A 16894-nucleotide genomic window follows, 5' to 3' on the forward strand; every position below is an offset into this window, starting at 1 on the left:
GAGAAAAATAATTAGAATCATAGAATCATCTAGGTTGGAAGGGACCTTTAAGATCATCTAGTCCAACCATCAACCTAACTCCGACAAAAAAATAAATAAAAAATAAGCAATAAAAAAATCACTAAACCATATTCCTGAGGACCATGTCAACCCATCTTTTGAACATCTCCAGGGATGGTGCCTCAACCCCTTGGGCAGCCCATTCCAATGCTGGACAACCCTTTCCATGAAGAAATTTTTCCTAATATCCAATTTAAACCTCCCCTGGTGCAACTTGAGGCCATTTCCCCTCGTCCTATCTCCTGTGACTTGGGAGAGGAGACCCACCCCTGCTTCTCTACACCCTGCTTCTAGTGGCATGTGAAGTCTGCTAGCTCTGGGGCTCCTGCTTTGCCAAAAGGTTCATAGAGGTGTGGGATGAAACAAGGAGGGAAAGCCTGGTGAATTTTACACACGCTTTTCAGCTGACAACTGTTTTTACAGAGTCATTTTCCTTAAGTGGCTCTGACCCCCCAGGCAGATCTTCTGGGAAGTTCAGGAATATGGCTGTGGGCACTGTTGGTGTTGTGGGCTTTGTTAAACTAATGAGTGTGCTACATGACAGTGATCAGATCAGCCTTTCTATTGTCATTCCCTTGGAAACAGGCAGGAAAACAAAGACTGGCTGCTGGGAATGTTGCTAAATAAATGACCCCTCGCTGATGAGCTGCTGACAGTGTCACTGACTGATGCCCCTCAGGCATTAGGAGGAAGCTCAGAAGTTTAGCAGAGCAGTTTGGGCCAGCCTTTCTCATGTTAAACCACCTGTATGACCATTGTGTGGGTGGACCTGCCAGTGGGGACATCTGGGACCCCAGTGCCAGCACCCTCCCTGCCACCCTGCCTCTGCTGTCCCATCCTCCCATTCCTGGAGGGAACCCATCCTGGCTCTACCCTAGAGCAGGGGCCAATCTGCTTTGAACCCCATCTTTCCCCAGATGCTCCTCCTGCTTATCATGCCTAGAGAGGTCCCAGCACCAAGTTTTAAGCTGCACCAGCATCCCTGCTGCCTCCCAGCCCCGCAGCCTTGCCTCTGGAACCATCCATTTCAAAGGGATTTAGCTGAGGGGTTTGCACAGGAATTACCACCCATGGAGTAAACGTGTCCTGCCAGGAAAATACCCCCCATCTGGAGTTGGACATAAGTCTGAGATGATGCACAGAAGGAAAAAAAACCCACCAGCGCAAGCCAACACATGCCATAGAAGTTGTTCATCGTCACTGTTATGTGACAGACATAGATAACATTGCTGAAAGCAAGAACCCGTCTCTTTTATTTCCTTTTTTTTTTTTTTTTTTTTTATATTCAGAGAATCTGTGATAACATTTAACTGCCTGCCATGCTGGTGAGAATCCGTGATAACATTTAACTGCCTGCCATGCTGGTCTCATCCAGGGGAGACCTGTTTGCAGCACACAAGACTCTGACCGTTCCACCCAGGAGCCTGCACCCTGGCTCCATTGCTCTCTTCTGTGCACCACAGCATGGGCCCTGCATGCCCCGTGTCAGGCTCAGGTCCTCCCACTGCTGCAGACATGAAAGCATCAACCTGGTTCTCCTCAAGATAAATCCCAGCAGTTGCTCCAGGAAAGCCCGTGGTGGATTCTCATTGCTTCAGTGCACAGATCAGGGCCAGAGGTTTCTCCCAGTGGACCTCATGGCTACACTTCCAGTCACTTGGAAGGAACCAGAACTTGCTTTAGGGTCTTAATAAGAGAGTAAAGTCTATAAAGGAAAGATGTTCAAGCACGTGGAAAGGAGCATGAAGCTTTCCTAAGACCAAACCCAGCCTATTGTCCTCCATGGTCTCTCTGTTCTCGTGCTTTTCATTGTGTTCCATCCTCTGTTACATTATGGTCACCGCTTCACTGATGGTCACCGTGACCGAGCAATGCTGGTGTTTCATCTCTAAATAAATAATGAGTTTCTATCCTGAGAAAGTCGCTAGAAAGTAGCCTGGCATCACAACAAGGAACAAATCTTAAATGTCAAGCAAACAGAGGGCAGGCTTTTACAGTGATTCCAACACATCCCCCCCAAAAAGGAAGAAAAATCCTCACAGTTGGATTTTGTCACATAAAAGTTATCTTGTAAAGAAGCAAAACAAGCACAAACAAGTCTACAGAAACAACGCAACCTCCTGCTTGTGCGCTATCTTGGCTGAAGCACATCCAGCCAGCAAAACCTTACGTGGAGCGAAGTAGGGGCCGGATTGGTGGGGCACCTTCCAGTTAACGTGGCAGGATCTGTTTCCCCTTATCATGAATTGTTATGGAACTGGGAGCCCGAGCTCAACCTGGAGCTTGTGGGTCTAAGCGTTGTACAAAAGGAAGGGAAGGCCAGAGAGGGTGGGAAAGGAGGAGCAACGAGGGGAGGTGATGTGGCGATGGTCACACCATGGGAGGGATGGCAGCAGGACTCATTGTGTGGTCCTGCAGCAGGGATAAAGGGGGGAGGAAAGGCTTCTGAGGAGGAAAGAGGAGGTAAGCAGTCTGGCTGAAACAAAAGAAAAAATAACGCACATCAGCCCAGCCAAAGTTTCTAAGATTCTCCTAAAAAGTGTTGTGACTTGAGAAATGCTCACGAGCTCGGGCAGCATTTCTGTAATGCACGGGTAGCAAAGCAGGCCAGGTGCATCCCAACTGATCCAGGTGGGATCCACCTTCTTCCTCTGCACAGGCAAGAGTAAGGGGGAGTTTGCTCAGTCTGTTTTCCTTAGCACCTCAGGTGAGCAGTGCCGTGTGCTGGTAGCACAACTGCACTAGCAGTTGGTTTCTGAAGGCATCGGACCACTCAGCAGAAGGAAGCAACAAGCGTGGGACAAAGAGGTGAAAACATGAGGCTACAGCATCACCTGACCCCTCTTCCCTTCATTCCAGCTGAGCGATGACCCTGCTCAATGTAATGCTTTGCCAACCAGTAAGATCATTGTCCCACTGGGCTCTTCCAGTGGGGTGAGGAGACACATACAACGTGCTCCTCCTGTCCTTTCCCCGGCTCTTCCCACAGCCCAGTTGTACTGAGTATTTCAGAGTAAAACATCTGTGGCTGAGAGGAGTGAGCCACAGCAGCCAGAAGACATCCAATGGATGGGTCCTCCTGGTCTGCCAGCTGCAAGGTTTTTAGGAAATGAGACTTTTGCCCAATGTTCTTCCCGCGGCACCTGAAGGAGGTGAGGTCCATGTTCAGTCCCTCCTTTTCTGGGTGGCGTGACAATGTCTATGCCTCCTCGCTGCCTCGTAGGTCTTCCAGCTCGGTCATGGCTTTGGCTGGGAGCTTCTTGCGGCGGAACACAGCTGCGATCTCCTCAAAGGACTTCCCTTTTGTCTCCGGGACTTTGAAGTACGCAAACAGAAAGAAGACTAGAAGCAGAGCTGCGAAGATGGCAAACACGTACGGTCCGCACAGGTCCTGCAGTGGGGCAAGTGAGAAGAGGGGACACCACCATCAGCACTGCAGGGGTGGCTTCTCCTTCCCACCCTGGGTGTCTGATGTGCCCAGGAGAGCTTGGGGATGGAGATATGGGAGGCACGTGCACATCCCACACCAAATTTGCACAGTTTTAGAGGGATTTCTTACCGCTATGTACTGGAAACACATTCCCACGATGAAGTTGCAGGCCCAGTTGCAGAAGCCGGCGACGGCGATGGCGGCCGGGCGCGGGCCTTGGCTGAACAGCTCGGCTACGATAAACCAGGGGATGGGGCCCGGCCCCACTTCGAAGAAGATGACGAAGAGGAAGATGGCGACCATGCTGACATAGCTCATCCAGGCAAAATCGCTCTGCAAGAGGGTGCGCTCAGTGTTACAGTCTCAACACGACCCATTAATTATCACTAATTACTTTAATTAGGCTTCTTTTGCAGAAATTTCTTTCTCTTCAGACAAGTGGGGACTGGATGTGCGTAATTAAAGCTCTAAACTCTTGTGCTGGGTGCTGGCTGGGCATGAGGTGCCAATGTTGATGCCTGGAGGGATGTTGGAGCTGTACCATCAAGCTTTCTCCTTGCCTGCAGCGTGGCCAGGAAGAGCCAAATAGGCTTGTCTTTAATAACCAGGGTGTTCAAGAAAAGGAGACCACCCCTTATTTGGTTTTACATCTTGACAGGGGCTCACACCAGTGGTTTGGATTAACTTTGATGTGAGCCTGTCCTGCCCCATGTCCCACAGCCTGACCCCTCTCCCAGGTGTTAGAAGGGACCATTTGTCCCTTTTTTTGATGACAAGATGCTAGTCTAGCATCCCTGCACCAAGCTGGGGAGATGTAGGTTGATGGTTTAGGGCACGTGGAGGTGTGCCCTGGGTCTTCTTAGCAGGCATGGGATTATGCTGTGGGACTAGCACAGTTGCTGTGTAAGGAACTGAGGGTGTCAGCAAGCTCCAGGAGGGGACAGGGGACACACGTCCTTTCTAGCAGCACTGGGGTATCTCAGGGGCCAAAGAAGTGGCTCCAGCTATGGCCACTTTGAACTGTCCCTTCTAAAGACAAATGTTTTCTGGACTTCTTTGAGATGAAAATGAGAAACAATGACTTTTAAAGGGTGGTTTGTCTTCTCGTGTTTGCAAACCATGGAGAAAAAACAGAGAGAAATCCTTACCAGAAGCACAAGTCCAACTGTCATGGCCACGGCGCTTATTAACATGCCCATCAGACCAGCAAGGAACAGGGACCGCCTGCCTGTCTTCTCCACCAGAAAGACCTGTAGAAACATGTGCACCACCATTCTCAGGAGGTTCAACCAGGTCCATTAGCAACGAGCAGCCTGTTAGTGCTCCCACACCACACTCCTGCCCTTTTAGCTCTCGGGGTAGAGATTTATGTGCCAGTTTCCAAATGTCAGGAACTCTGCCGGTGGCTGTTAGGGAGCCAGACGGAGCAGTTGCCCTGCCAAGGGCAAGGCAAACCCACGTATTCTCTGAGCTCATGCATTTCCAAGTTCTCAAGACTTCCCACTGCTCCAACACAGGTCCTGATTATGGACTTCTTTTTCTCTTTTTTTTTTGGTCAGGAAGCATAAACTTACTAGGTCTGCATTAGTTTGGGAGCAACCTTCAAAAGGCAGCCTCTATCAAGTCATACTGTGGGCCATTGCACCTTGCCTGTCCTAGGCAGAGATAGTTGTGTAGCAGCTGGAGCCAGGATTTTTCCTCCAATTGCTCCCAGACTCCTTTTGCTTCCCTGGTAGCCACAAGACTTAGCTTGCTCCTTCTCAGCTCCTGTTGGTGGACTGCAGCCATCTCACCCAACTTTTGACATGTTAGGCTGTCCCAACCACTTCACCCAATGGGGAGGTGTGGGTAACTCCAGAAGCCAGTGCATCTGGCTTGCCCTTAGATATCAGCCCCTGAGGCTGCCTGCTCCTTTCCCTCTGCTCCAAAGGACATCAGCTTAACCTTTCCTTTCCATGACAGCAAGTGATTTATGCTTCCAAGAGAGCAACTGTTTTCCTGGAGGCAGTTCATCCTGCAGACTTGTGAAGCTGCCAAGGTCCACCCAGCCATTGGTGCTTCTGCCTTTCGATCGGGGTCTATCATTCATTGACAGATGCAGGTAATTTTTAAGTGCTCACGGCCAAAAGAAGCAAAGATCAAATGCCCCAGGCTGCAAGTATCACAGCCTCGTGGTGGAGATTGAACTACAGGAGACCCTCCATGCTGGAGGAAGACCTCTTCCAGCTGTACACCTCTGTGCCTCGTTTCACAATAAACATCACGTTTTCTCCTCTGTACAGGACCTATTGTGGCCTTCCTCTAAAGCAGGTTCACCCCAAGACCTCCTATCTCATGCACACTGGACTAAGATCTCTTCGAGTTGTGTTATTTCCACCCTGCAGCTACTCCTGCTTCATGGTGGGTAGAAGTCCTTTGCTCCCTACACCTCTCTAGAGGTGGGTGGGAAATGGGCTTGGCATTTCCTGATCTCCTTACGTTAATGGCCACATTTAAAAAAATAATCACCTGCTGATAGGGAAATTGTTTTAATACTCTCAGGAGAGAGACAATGAAGGGAAAGGCTGCGAAAACAAAACTATCCTTTTATTGCTGCAGAGCACTGTGCAGACACGAGGAGGAGAGGTCCTAGATTAATTTATTACTGTGGAATAGCCTTTGGATATCACTCTGGCAGGTGCTATGTACATAGAGAAAACAATTTGAAAGATAACGGGTAAGAGGGAGATTGTGAGCTGCCAGCTTCCCCATCGCAACCCCGGGGGGAAGAGGACCCACAGAATTCCAGTCTCAAAGGCAACTTTTATTCTGGGGGTAACTGCTGAGCTACCAGAGCTTCCCTGAGCACCAGGATGCAGTTTTCACTCACCAGCCATTTAGCTGTGCTTGTTGATAGCAACGGGCTGTATTTCAAGGCTTGATTTTTCAAACAGGACTCACCCAGGGAACGGATTTCTCCTGAAACTGCAAATCCCAGCCCCAGCTCCAGGATAAAATAATTTTTCCATTGTTACTCGTGTGTTTTTGTGGTCAGAGGGGCAGAAACATTTACTCACGGAGATAACAGTGAAGACCGTGTTCACCACTCCAACGCCAATGGTTGCGTAAACTGGTTGGTCAACTCCGGCTCGCTCGAAAATGTTTGTAGAGTAGTAAAAGATCTATCAAAAGACATTAGGATGAAGGATTAGGTAACAGGGCTGGTAGAACTTTTTGTTCTCTCGAGGGAAGGGTTGCACTTGGCTTGGCTCAGATGTGAAGTAATTTAATTATGATTACTTTTCCAACTTTTTAATGGCTTGTTGTAGTAATTAAAGCTGAAGCTTTCAAGGAGCCTGAGGGAGTTAAAAATCCTATTGAAATTCCCCTCCAGAGCTATTGCATTTGCACATTTTAAGCTGTTTTTTTGCACATACTCCCAGGTTTAATCTTGAAAAGCCAGATCACCAGCACCAAGCGCTGGAGACAAACTCCTTAATATGACTGAGTTTTACATGAATTTTCAAATATTCTTGCTACATTGGAGTGACTCAAATTTCTCCCTTCTCTCAACGAATAAGGTAATTCCTACCTCGTGGAAGTTCAGGGCAGGAGGTAAACGGGTGGCTGACCCTACGGCTTGTTGATGGGGCTGAGCACACCATCAAGATGGGGCTGCCAGGCTCCGTGGGGTGGCTCATCCCTGCGAGGATGGGCATCCATCCCTGTGTGCTGCTCCACACTGCCATGCAGAAACACTCCTAGAGTTTTGAAAGTTGGTGGCACAGAGACCTCAACCTTTGTAAAGTTGCCACCAGGCTTCCAAAAATTTGAGTCTGAGCCAGCTTTGAAAAGGAGGCTCCATCCTCCTAGATATAAAATGGTAATTTCTGGTATCCCAGGAGATGCTGCAAGACCTGTTTAGCTAAAAATTGCTAAAAGATGGTGATTATGTGGTTCCTGGGATGAGCAGGTGGTGATTAAAGAGAACAAACTGCTGACGAACTCAGGTATGAGGAGGGTTGTGGGAGAGCTCAGTGTGAACTCTGATGGTTAATGGTTGGACTGGATGATCTGAAAGGTCCCTTCCAACCTAGACAATTCTATGGTTCTATGACTAGCTGTGCCAGCTGGTTTCATAATCATAGAATCATCTAGGTTGGAAGGGACCTTCAAGATCACGTAGTCCAACCGTCAACCTACCTCTGACAAAAAAAACCATCACTAAAGCATGTGCCCCAGCACCATGGCAACCCATCTTTTGAACACCACCAGGGATGGTGCCTCAACCACTTCCCTGGGCAGCCCATTCCAATGCTTCATAACCCTTCCAGTGTAAAAATTTTTCCTAATATCCAACCTGAACCTCGATAATGAACTCCCTTGCACCCTTCTCCCCTCATGCCCTCCCACACCAGCTTGGCCATGAGGTCCACCTTCAGCACCGATGGTGGTGGCCGAGAAGCCTACTGAAGTCACCAGAAAGCCTTTTCTTCACCCCTACACAGCTTGGATGGAACCAGCATCGCTTTTTTCATGCTCAGTGTGGATTTCTTTAAAGGCAAACATTTTGGGAGACTCACCGCGTTTATTCCTGAGAACTGCTGAGATATCTGCACCATCAGTGCCACGATGACAGCCTGCCTGTACTTCGATGAGGTGAAAAGCTGCCTTATGGAGACTTTCTTTTCACTAGCAGCTTCTTGCTTTTCCTTTTCCATCTCAGCAATTTCTTTCATCGGGTCACAGTTTCCTCTGAGCCTTTTCAAACCTCAAGAAAAAAAAAAAAAAGATTGACATTTTATTGTCAGTGGTGGAGAAGGAGTAGAGCAAGGACAAGAATATCTCTAGCCAAAACTCAGGGTAAGCCAACCACAAGGACAGTCACATCCTCTTGCTCTGGTGACTCCTATGGCACATCAAGACCCAAAAGTGTGTGTGTGGCACAGGGCAGCTGCACATCAGTTCTGTGAAAGCACTGAGATGCCATGCTCAAGCCTCATCCTTCTGTGTTTAATACCACGTATAGTATAAAGCCAACACCAGACAAGCCCAGAATGTGTGTCTTACTTTTTTTAGCTTCCTCCACCTTCCCCAGTTTGATGTAAAGGTATCGGGGGCTCTCGGGACACAGTAGGAGCAGGAAGAACTGCAGGAGGGCAGCCACACCGGACAGACCGAGGAGCAGGGGCCACATCTTGTCATTGCCCAGGAGAAAGTCTAGTCCGAGGACCTGGAATTACGGAGGCATGTATGAATGGCTTATCTTGCACCCTAAAAAAGGAAACCACTTGACCACTATGGCATTTTGAAGTGACAACCTGGAAGAAAACTAGAAACAAATACCAATTCTCAGTCCTAAAAAATTGTTTTCTTTAGTTATGGTGCACATTTACAAGGAGGGAATGAACAGATGGCATAAAATGTCATGAGTGAGACTTTGGGACAGCCCTCTGCAAGCCTGTTCCCCACCCTGGGGTGACTCGGTCCTCCTTAGGACATGCCACTGGCAGGAGACTCAGGAAGTACAGACATGCTGGTGAAATGTTTCCTCCTCAGACCTTGCTATCCTGGGTTTTTAGGGTATGGGGTTTTATGGGCATATGTGTCCTACGCACCTCCACAAAGGTGCGGAGCTCAGATGGAGGTCCACGCAGTGTGGGATGCCCCAGTTGCCTGGCCACTAACCAGCATGGTCTGAGCACTGGGGCCACAGTGCAGCACGAGGCTCTAACTGGACCTCTGCTTCAGTGTGTCGTTATGGCACTGCAAAAGGTGCTCCAGAGGAGCTGTGAGGACTGGCAACGCTTTTCCTTCTACAATTCCAAGCGTTTTTTGTACTCCCACAGCCAGTGGAGCTGGTAGGACCTACCTTGGGAGTGTTTTTTTTTCCCCCATGGTCTGTCCAAAGTCTTTGGCTAAATTGGATTAGATTAACTTTGTGGTTACGTTAAGTTTTTCAGGAGGTGTTGGTTCTCGGTACATTTATGCGCCAGCCTGACATGTAGCAGGGACTCCTGCCATGGTGGGCAACGCTGGTGGAGATGTTGGACCCCCTGCTTCTTGATGAAGCCATGTTTGAGTACCAGAATATCAGGGGTCTCATGTTGAGGATCCAGCCTGACCCGGATGAGATGGGTACAGAAACTTTGCAGTGGAGGGGAGAAATTGTTCGCAGAAGTACTTTTGATGTCAAGAGAAGTCATCTTTGTTAAGGACGTCTCTGACTCAAGGGAGGAGTTTAACCCCATGAGAGCAGATTGCTTCCTACTGTCCTTCAGTTTTGGGGTGGAATGATGCGTGACACCTCAGCATGTCCCTGGGGTGTCCCTAACCTCTGAAATACCCTCTCTGGACTTGTGTGCTTTCCTTCTTACCTGGCTGATGAGGATTCCTGTGACAATGGCAAGCTGGTGCAGTGTCCCCAGTGCTCCTCGAAGGGCCGTGGGAGAGACCTCGCTGACGTACATGGGCACCAGTCCAGAGGAGAGCCCTGCACCAAGCACACGTGGCTGTCACCTCTTCTAGATCCCAGCTCAGAAACCACTTCCCAAGGAAGATGGAGCCCACGTGCTGCATCCCACATCCCACCAAGTCCCTTGTGCCCGGCTGGGAACCATCCCCACCCTGCAAAGGTGCTCAAGATACCTCCAGATTCCTGAACCGGGAAACCTTTACACTTGAGCACACACGTAGGAACATGGAGCAGAGATCGCCCGCTGGGAGTAGTTATCACAGAGCAAAGAGCTTTCTTAAAACTTGCCTTGACCCTTCAGAGGGGTGTTGCATTTGCATACCAGTAGCAGTGATAATGAGCTGTTATTTCTAAGCTAATTCTTACGTTGCTGCCTGCTATCTTATCCGGGCTGTGTACAGTGCTCCCGAACTATGTGCTGGAGAGTATTGTTGTCTTGGGAACAGCGTGGCTAATAACATACTGTTACAGCAGCCACCACCAAATCAAGCCTTGGGATGCAGAGGAAGGACTCACTCCTTTCTAGGATCTATAAAACAAACTGGTTTTATGATGGAACCAACCCAAATTGCTCTGGGAGACACCCTGGGTTGAGAAGGACAGACACAGGGGGAAGAAGGGAAACTCCCACCTGTGAAACTCCTTCAGAACTAAAAAAAAAATAAGATTTAAAAATAAAAGAAACTCCTGCCTGCAGCCCTGATGAAGCACTGCAACACCTGGAGGGACAGATACAGATGGCCCCGCCTGGACTTACCACAGTACAGCCCCGTGACGGCTCTCCCGGCGATGATGAGGATGTGAGATGGTCCGAATTTGGCCAGCCCCATGAGGAGGTTCCCGGCAATGGAGAGGACGTTCACCACCAGCATGGCTTTCACCCTGCAAGGCAGCAGCAGCACGGCTCATTCCGGCCCCCCTCTCGGCCAAAACAGCCATCGCCACATAAATCACAGCTATTAAGTGACTTAATCAGCACTACGGGGGGAAAAATAACGATCGTAGGCACTGAAAAAATATCAGACAGGGGTGCAGAGTAGCTAAAAGTATATTAATAAATAACGATCATAGGCACTGAAAAAATATCGAACAGGGGTGCAGAGTAGCTAAAAGTATATTATACATCCTGTGCAAGTGCCGTTCAGGTGCCTTCTTCTCTTCTTTTGCCACAGAAAAGAAGTGGGGGTGGAATTTGGAAATTAGTCAAGGCTGCTCATCAGCTGCTTGCCTAAAGTGCTAAAATTGCAATAAAAGATCTGATTTCTAATTGAGGATGTTCATCAGCCAGACCTCCGTGACGGTATTAGTATTTTGGAGGTTTGGGTTTTTTTTTTCATTAAACTGGAGAAAATAACACAAATTGTATTTCTACAGGGAAGAAAGAGTTCTAGGGGTAAAAAATCTCAACCGAGAAGGCTCGGGCTGTGGCCCCCGAGTCAGAGCACACTGTGTCCTCTCACCTCCCCAGCCGGTCACCGATCCACCCCACGGTGAAGGAGGAGACCATGCCACCGATGGCGAACACCGAGACGGAGAGGGACCAGTACATGGTGAGGATGAGGTGCGGGGAGGTGCCGAGGTCCTCCTCAGTGTCAGCCGGGGGTGCGAGCGTGCCCTGGGTGCCACCCCAGGGCTCTGTGACAGGGATGGTGCCATCCTCCCCGGAGGTGTTGGTGGCATGTCGGTCCAGGGGGACGATGCCCAGCACGCGCCCGTAGTGGGCTTCTATCACCTGGGATGGGCAGAGAGGAGAAAAGCCATTGGTTCAAATCTATAACCACCCCCAACCCTTCTTTTGGGGTTTTTTTTTCTGCCCTGGGAAAAGCTTTTCATCACGGGGGTGACATCTCACTTTGGGGGGGGTTCTTGCTGTTTTCCCACCCTGCGTGCCACCCCAGGGCTCTGTGACAGGGATGGTGCCATCCTCCCCGGAGGTGTTGGTGGCATGTCGGTCCAGGGGGACGATGCCCAGCACGCGCCCGTAGTGGGCTTCTATCACCTGGGATGGGCAGAGAGGAGAAAAGCCATTGGTTCAAATCTATAACCACCCCCAACCCTTCTTTTGGGGTTTTTTTTTCTGCCCTGGGAAAAGCTTTTCATCACGGGGGTGACATCTCACTTTGGGGGGGGTTCTTGCTGTTTTCCCACCCTGCTGCCTTGTTGTGGGAGCTTTGTATGGTGGGGGATAGCACCTGGAGAAGGTCCCTTCTCCAAGGGACAAACCAGCCCTGGTTGCCCCACAGCCCTCGTCCCTTGGCCATGCATGGTTTGGGGTGGGGGGGGGTCTTGGCTTACCTTCTGGGGGGCGTTAATGACCCCCAGGCTGTAGCCATACTGGAAGAAGCCCAACACCGCGGTGAAGACGGAGAGGACCAGCGTTCCTGTCAGGTGCTGGGGGAAGAAGCAGAGAAGAGCCTCACCCCACTATCCAGGCTCTTCCCAAACCCAGGAAAGGGGCTGCACCCCATCCCTGCCCCAAGGAACCCCACTGCCCGGGATGGTGGCACCCAGGGGTGCTCTGCAGCAGCTGAAGGAGAAGGCAAAACCCATGGGGACGAGGAGGATCAGGTCCCCCAGGGCAAAGCAATGTTGCTCCCAAAAAGCAAGAGCACGCGGGCAGCATCACTGCTGAAGCAGAACAGCCAGGAAAAAAAATGCCCCAAATGGTGTTTTTCAGCCGTGCCGTGTCGAGTATTGTTTCCTTCCATCACACTGAAAATTACCTGATGAGGTGATGGAGCTCTCAAAAATAAAAAATAATCCCTTGACCCCTTCGCCCCTGTGCTCAGCGCGCAGACAACAAAGAGCAATTAGAGGAGGGGATTTTTTTTTTTGGTTGATTTTGGTCTCGGCAAGCAATAAATACCATTTATTTAGAAAGAATAACTAGAAAAAATTAGAAAATTTAAAAAAATTAAACAAAAAAAAATTTAGAAAGAATAGAATTCTGCCCGCAGAAATTCTAGTGCAAAAATACCACCGAGCCATAGTTACCTTCTCCGCTTGCATTTTGCTTTTCTTGTCCATCCCGCAGCTCCTCCGGTGTCCTCCCGGGAGCGAGGTGGGAGCTCGGGCAGGGAAGGAGGGAGAGCAGGGCTGGGATGGAGACAAGAGGGATCAGGAAAACTGGCTGGCTGGTGCGTGGAGAGATGGGACTATATCAGCTCCGGGGTTAATGAGAAACCCAAGTCTTCCGTGTGCGGTATTTGGCCACCGCTCGCCTCAGAGCGGCTGCTTCCAATCCCTGAATTTGGGAGGACAAACGAAAGAACAGGAGAGCCCAGCAACGGTGTGGAGTGGACCTGGGAAATCCAAACCATCCAGCTGAAAGGCTGATTTGGGGCTGTCCCGCCGTGGAACAGTCCTCGATGTGACATGCCAGGGAGCTGGGAACATGCTACAGCCCATTTCGAGGTGTTCAACACTTTTCTTGGCTTCTCTGCCGGGTGGAGGTGCTCCTTTAGAAACCTCTTGCTGGATTTGCAAGAAAAAAACCTTTCCAGCGTATGTAGCAAAGAAGCTGGAAAACGACTAAGAGTGTTTTATTTAGATAGAATCATAAAATGATTTGAGTTGGAAGGGACCTTAAAGATCATCAAGTTGCAACCCCCTGCCATGGGCAGGGATGCCTCCTACTAGAGCAGGTTGCTCAAAGCCCCATCACCTTGCTTTAAATATATTTTTTGTGTGTGTATATAACATACACAGCCAAACCTATATAAATAAAGATGTATCAAGGTCTGGCTCTTTATATATGCCCAGACATACCTGCAGGGAGCTGTCATGCTAGCACACCCCTCTACGTGTACATCCTGAGCGTTCAGAGGAGATGCCGTATGCACGTGTGGAGATGCAAGGTGGCAAAATAACCTGGGATATTATAATGAGATATGTTTTTTTGATAAAAAGCCCACAAGGGGGGTGAACGCTGAGCCTTTCGGCACCGCCGGCTCGATTGCTGCGCTGGCAAATATTGCCGATGCTGGCAAATATGGGCGATGCTGCCCAATATCTGCTGATGCTGCCGAATCTGGCAGCCCTTTGCCTTGGCTCACACGGCAAATGATGGACTTTGCCCATGGGCACAAGCTGGTCTGAGCTGGTCTGGTTCGGGTTTTGCCGTCACTGACATCGTCATCGGCGAGAGGAGCTGCGAGGGCCGGGGCGGATGGTGGCATCTGGAGGAGAGGCATCAAGGTCTGAATCAGCCCAGGAGGTGATTAATGCTCATTACCCTCCAGATAAAGCCTCTGCTGGGTCTGGTGGTGAAGTTATGTGGCTACCCATTGGATGATGCTGTCAGTCAGCCAGGCTTCGCATGGGCACGAAATGTACTTTCTACGGAGGAAGAAGGAAAACAAAAAAAAAGAAAAAGACAAAGATGAGCAAGACCACTAATCTTTGCACTGGTCTCCTTCCAGTGAAGTAAAACTTTAACTGGAGGAGAAAAGTTCATTGCTTTAACTCAGGCATCGATTCCAGCCCCAGCACCTGCATTCCCCGTGGGCTGGCGTCGCTGCAAGGGGGGAGGGCCCCGAGGCTGAGCTTTTTGAAGTTTTTTTTGTCCCCGATATTTGTCCTTCCAGCTGAGATCTTTGCCCATCGTGTTTGTTTGCTCGCGCTGTGCGGATACACAGGCATTTACAAGCCCTGGTTCTTTGCACGGTGGAGGTTAAATGCCTCCACGTAGGAGGGGGGGTTGGCAGGATTAGGTAATTAACAACCTGCTCAAGTTTGACTTGGGGAAAGAAAAAAAAAGAGAGAGCTTTGAGGCAGCATCCCAAACCGAAACCCTCAGGCACTGTGAAAATCCTGGCCAGGACCAATGTCCTGCCCAGAGAGGTGGTGGAGTCTCCTTCTCTAAAGAAAAAAAAAAAGAGAGAGAGCTTTGAGGCAGCATCCCAAACCGAAACCCTCAGGCACTGTGAAAATCCTGGCCAGGACCAATGTCCTGCTCAGAGAGGTGGTGGAGTCTCCTTCTCTGGAGACATTCCAAACCCTCCTGGACATGTTCCTGTGCAACCTGCTCTGGGTGGACCTGCTTTGGCAGGGGGTTGGACTAGATGATCTCCAGAGGTCCCTTCCAACCCCAGATCATTCTGTGGTTCTACAGCCCCCAGCTGATGCCTTGCCCAGAGCCTTGACCAAAACCTGGGCAGTTTTTAAGCACATATTTAGCTCTCAGTGATGACTAACAGATTCAAGCCCCTGTGTTTTCCTGAACAGAGGGTCTGGATGGGGATGTGCCATTGGCAGAGGCAGCTGCAGGGCTTTCCTGAGGCTCAGGGATGGGAATGGTTGGTGTGTGAATCTGCCTTCCCCTGCAGTTGCTTCCCAAAGGGGCTCTTAGAGCATCACACCTCGACTGTCTGCTTGGAAAACTGAAGCATGATGCTCCTACACCCATCCTGATGCCACCAGGATCAATGAGCAGCCCGTCTAATCCTCATCAGCACGCTCGATGGCTGGTTGTGGGACCACAGGGTGCAGATACCACCACAGCCCAGCTCAGGAGCAATACCAACCTGTCCCACAGCCTCGCCAGGCAGCAGCTAGGTGATTTGACCAAGGGCACAGAGATCAAAAGGGCAAAGGGGAGATGGCATCTTCCTGTCAGGGCCAGCCCTGCCATCCTCATCCTCACCTGGGAGCTTGCCAGCCTGGAGCTAGTTTGGACTTTTCCTTGGCCACATTCAGATTATCAGAGTCGTGGCTGAGGGTAACATGGGCGCGTGTGCTTCACGTGGCTTTTTATGCACAGAGCTTTTCCTGGTCAGGGCAACCAGAGCAGAGAGAGTCATCCCGCAGTTATCCAGGGGAACGTGGGGTGACACAGAGGTGAACCACGCAGATGACAAACGTGGGTCTCCACATGTGTGGCTGAGCACTGCCGTGGGTCCAGCCTGAGGGCATGGCTGCCCTTCCCAGGTAAAGCACAGAAGAAATTCCAAAGTCACTGGTTTCAGAACAGCAGCACCCCTCGTCCTGCCCTGGCCAGTGCTGCTGGGTTTTGTGGCTTTTCTCCAGGGCTCCTGGCAAGAAGCTGCCCCAAAATGTTCTCATATCTTCTCATAGAATCGTCTAGGTTGGAAGGGACCTTTAAGATCATCGAGTCCGACCATCAACCTAACTCTGATAAAAAACCCCATCACTAAACACTCCGTCAACCTGTCTTTTAAATACCTCCAGGGATGGATAAATGGCAATCCCAAATGGAATCCCAAAGAGCATCCAGCCCCTTAACGCTGGGTGACTGCACCTTGTAGCATGAATCTTCATGTTTCGTGATAACAGCATAATTTTCATTATCTGCAAACAGCAGCGCTTGCATTATTGCTAATATGTTACTTATTAATAAAGTGTAAGAACTATGTATAATGCTACTGTCACGCGGAATTGCCCTGCTTGCTGCCTACTATAAGTTGTGTATAATTGGGGTTGTTCCTATATCTCATGCTGTGTGATAAAAGCAATGGGTTAAAAGTTTATGGTCGGGCTTTGCTTTTGAGCAACTGAACGTGCTGTCACATCAGGGGAAGTAATTTAAAGACTCCATAAGGAGAGCGAGGCTTTCTCTGCAGCCGGGGTAATTTGCAGACCCGTTTTACTGCCTTTGGATCACATCCAGGGGCAGCTTTGAAGTTAAAGAAAAATAAAAGGGAAAAGAAAAAAGAAAAAAAAACAACCACAAACCAAAACAAAAACAAAAAGGAAAAAGTAAAAGGAAGATTCAGACCGTAAGGTTGCAGCTCTCCAGGTACGAGGTGATGAAGGCTGATGAGGCACATCAGAGCAAAAGAACATGCAAAAAGAACATGATACAGGTTCATTTTTCCTCTCTATATGCACAGCAGGTGGGGCAGGCAGCAGAGCTGGGGCCACCAACGGGACAGGGGCTTCAGGAGAACTGAGAGGGACAATTTGGTGCATTTACAGCAGAGTTATAAAGG

At 49.7% G+C, this 16894-nt stretch overlaps 1 protein-coding gene across 2 annotated transcripts; it reads right to left on the bottom strand.

The window, feature by feature from the left end:
- Positions 1-1394: 1394 nt before the first annotated feature.
- SLC2A2 (solute carrier family 2 (facilitated glucose transporter), member 2) lies at positions 1395-13207 on the bottom strand. 2 transcript variants are annotated; one of them, XM_014938774.1, is made up of 12 exons: positions 12939-13154; positions 12240-12335; positions 11838-11943; positions 11405-11570; positions 10702-10826; positions 9847-9962; positions 8540-8702; positions 8053-8240; positions 6547-6651; positions 4639-4740; positions 3620-3823; positions 1395-3451 (listed from the first exon to the last, which is right to left on the bottom strand). In XM_014938774.1, the coding sequence occupies exons 1-12, from the start codon at positions 12969-12971 to the stop codon at positions 3260-3262; spliced, it is 1596 nt and encodes a 531-aa protein (XP_014794260.1). In that variant the 5' UTR covers positions 12972-13154; the 3' UTR covers positions 1395-3259. The 2 variants fall into 2 exon arrangements, with proteins under 2 accessions (XP_014794260.1, XP_014794261.1); XM_014938775.1 differs by lacking the exon at positions 11838-11943 and having other exon boundaries at positions 11405-11676; positions 12939-13207.
- Positions 13208-16894: the final 3687 nt, after the last annotated feature.

This window comes from Calidris pugnax, unplaced genomic scaffold, assembly GCF_001431845.1.
Source record: "Calidris pugnax isolate Ruff unplaced genomic scaffold, ASM143184v1 scaffold52, whole genome shotgun sequence".
NCBI classification, from domain to species: domain Eukaryota; kingdom Metazoa; phylum Chordata; class Aves; order Charadriiformes; family Scolopacidae; genus Calidris; species Calidris pugnax.